The sequence below is a fragment of the Schistosoma mansoni genome, chromosome 2 (genome assembly GCF_000237925.1).
Source record: "Schistosoma mansoni strain Puerto Rico chromosome 2, complete genome".
Lineage (NCBI taxonomy): Eukaryota > Metazoa > Platyhelminthes > Trematoda > Strigeidida > Schistosomatidae > Schistosoma > Schistosoma mansoni.
Genome location: NC_031496.1, coordinates 851,132 through 853,686, shown reverse-complemented (window position 1 = coordinate 853,686; position 2,555 = coordinate 851,132). Strand labels below are relative to the sequence as shown.

Below are 2,555 nucleotides of genomic sequence, written 5' to 3'. Positions count from 1 at the left end.
ATATAGCTCGGTAAAATTCATTTTCCGTTATAACATGAAGTGAATATATCTCATCCGTGGTCCGGACGAAATCGAGTAACCTTCTACTGTGGGAAGAACAACCAGATTTCAGCGGAGGAAGAAATCAGGAAGAAGCTCCAGAAGTGAATAGGACACACATTGAGAAAATCGCCCAACTGAGTCACAAGACAAGCCCACACATGGAATCCTCAAGGTCAAGTGAGGAGAGGAAGACCAAAAAAACCCATTACGCCGAGATATGGAGAAAGACAATTGGATAGAACTAGCTAGAAAGGCTCAGGACAGAGTGAGTTGGAGAATGCTGATTGGTGGCCTATACTCCATTGGGGGTAACAGGCGTAAGTAAGTAAGTATGTAAGTAAATAAGGAAGTAAGTGAAGTCAAGAGTTTATCATATTTTAGGATTTCTAGCTTTCACAAACTCCACCTGGAGCCCTTCTAGGGCTATCACTAGTTTCAAGCCCGGATAATGGAGGAGGGTTGGGCATGGAGTTAGCGAATCCATCTCGTAGAAAACTGACTCGCTAAAAAAACGCTAACATTTCTCACTACTAAATGAAATCGTGAAAAGGCATCAAATTTCTGCTGCAGCTGCAAATAATTCCCCAAAATCAATAGCTTTGTAAGTGTTCGACATTGGATGCTGACCACATTAGCTTAAGTGGACTTGTTTAGATGAAGGCGGTAGGCCATGAATCTGTACCAGATCACGTTACAGCACAGAGTGGGAAACATCTCCTACGATCATTAGCCAGATTAGATCAGTCATTTCTCGATATATTGATAACCCATCAAATATATCTTTCAACCTCTTTGCTTCTGACTTTTAATTTTAACTGGTTGGGCGCGATTCAATTATAGAAGGTGTTATTGATAATTAGTTGTCAAACTACAATACTAGTGGTATCTTCACTACTCAATGTTCTTTGATTTCAAACCAATCTATAACAAGATTAGCTTCCATATTCTAGAATGAATTCGAACTGACTATTCTGTACAAAGTATATACACTAGTTATCCTTAAAATACTATCCCTATATTATATGATCTATAGAGATTCAAAGAATAAGATTGTAACATACGTTGTTTAACTTGATAATCAGTAGGGAGTTTGTTCACTGTTCCAGTTTTAGGGATTATTGCTAATGAATGGTCAGTATGCTTCAATTTTGGCAATGATCTTCTTTTCTCTATAGAGAAATTTCCGTCCTGTGACATTGTATTGATATGAGCATCATTGATTTTTTCAAGGTTTACTTGACTTCTATGAAGATAAAAACAATAATAACAATACAATTATGTGTTCGTAGTCAGAAGATGATAGAATTTAGAAATATGAAGCTGAAGATACCATCAGTATTGTAGTTTGACAACTCATTACCAGTAGCACCTTCTTTAATCGAATCGCGCCCAACCAGTTAAAATCAGAAGTCAGAAGCAAAGAGGTTGGAAGATATATTTGATGCGTTATCAATATATCAAGGAGCGATTGATCTAATCTGGCCAGTGATCATAGGAGATATTTCCCACTTTGTGCTGCAACGTGATCTGGTACAGATGCATGACCGAACGCCTTCATCTAAACGAGTCCACTTAAACTAATGTGGTCAGCATCCAATGTCGAACACTTACAAAGCTATTGATTTTGATGAATTATTCACAGCTACAAATCATTCGGTTATAGCTAAGTAGTTTCAAGGTTAAGCAGTTACTGAAAAAAGAAACATTAACTAGTTTCCATCTTCTCTAGACACCACTTCACATTCAGAGGAAGTAGGTTTCTAATTTTTAATGGTAACTTGATTGAAATCAATGCATCAGGAAGACTTGTAGTGACCTGCTTTTATTATAACCAATTGTACCAGTGATTGTTTTACTGTACGTATTTGTTTAAGTGTATCATAAAGAGCCTCTTCCGTTGCTTTGTGACCTTGTACGAACTCATGTACGCTCAAGAGTCCCACTTGTAAACTTTGGCATGATCTCGGTATGTTTTTGATACCACAAGATCGTCAACAAATGCATCTTACTACAACCATCAATTGTCTTCTGACATTTACCCTACGGAAGGATCTAACCTAGTAACTGGTACGTAATTTCTTGTAGTAGTGATCATAGTTAACCGTGACTCGACGCCTACTACATCTGGTAAACCCGATGGAGCACAGTGGAATCATTGACATTGTGATTATTTCTACAATGTTTACCTCAACGACAGTTTCTTGTATTCTACTTAAAAAACAGATTGTTTGAAATGATTTAATCAAATCTTATACTGTTCACAATTTCCAGAACAATGGATGACAAAAACATTTCTATAATGTCATATACTACTTATCAAATAGTTCTATACTTTTGTATTTAACAACAAGTTGAAGGGACGATACTTGATCCAAACCACTTTTATTTCTTGTAAATGATCGAAATTGGTGTAGTTTCGCAAGAATGTTTGTTATGTGGTTAGATGAAGATGGTAAGTGGCTTTATAATTCCCGAGTTCTAAGTAGACATTAAAGAATAAATGACCTTCAATA

The 2,555-nt window shown here is 36.6% G+C and overlaps 1 protein-coding gene across 1 annotated transcript in view; it reads right to left on the bottom strand.

Moving 5' to 3' along the window:
- Nucleotides 1-1,525, bottom strand: part of Smp_139860 (putative o-linked n-acetylglucosamine transferase, ogt) — a gene marked incomplete at both ends in the record, with an annotated part of 66,500 nt that extends 64,975 nt beyond the window's left edge. Inside the window, one exon of the mRNA XM_018795255.1 lies at nucleotides 1,396-1,525. Coding sequence (XP_018649586.1) covers nucleotides 1,396-1,525 — 130 coding nt within the window. The remainder of the gene's footprint in view (nucleotides 1-1,395) is intronic.
- Between the last annotated feature and the right edge of the window lie 1,030 nt (nucleotides 1,526-2,555).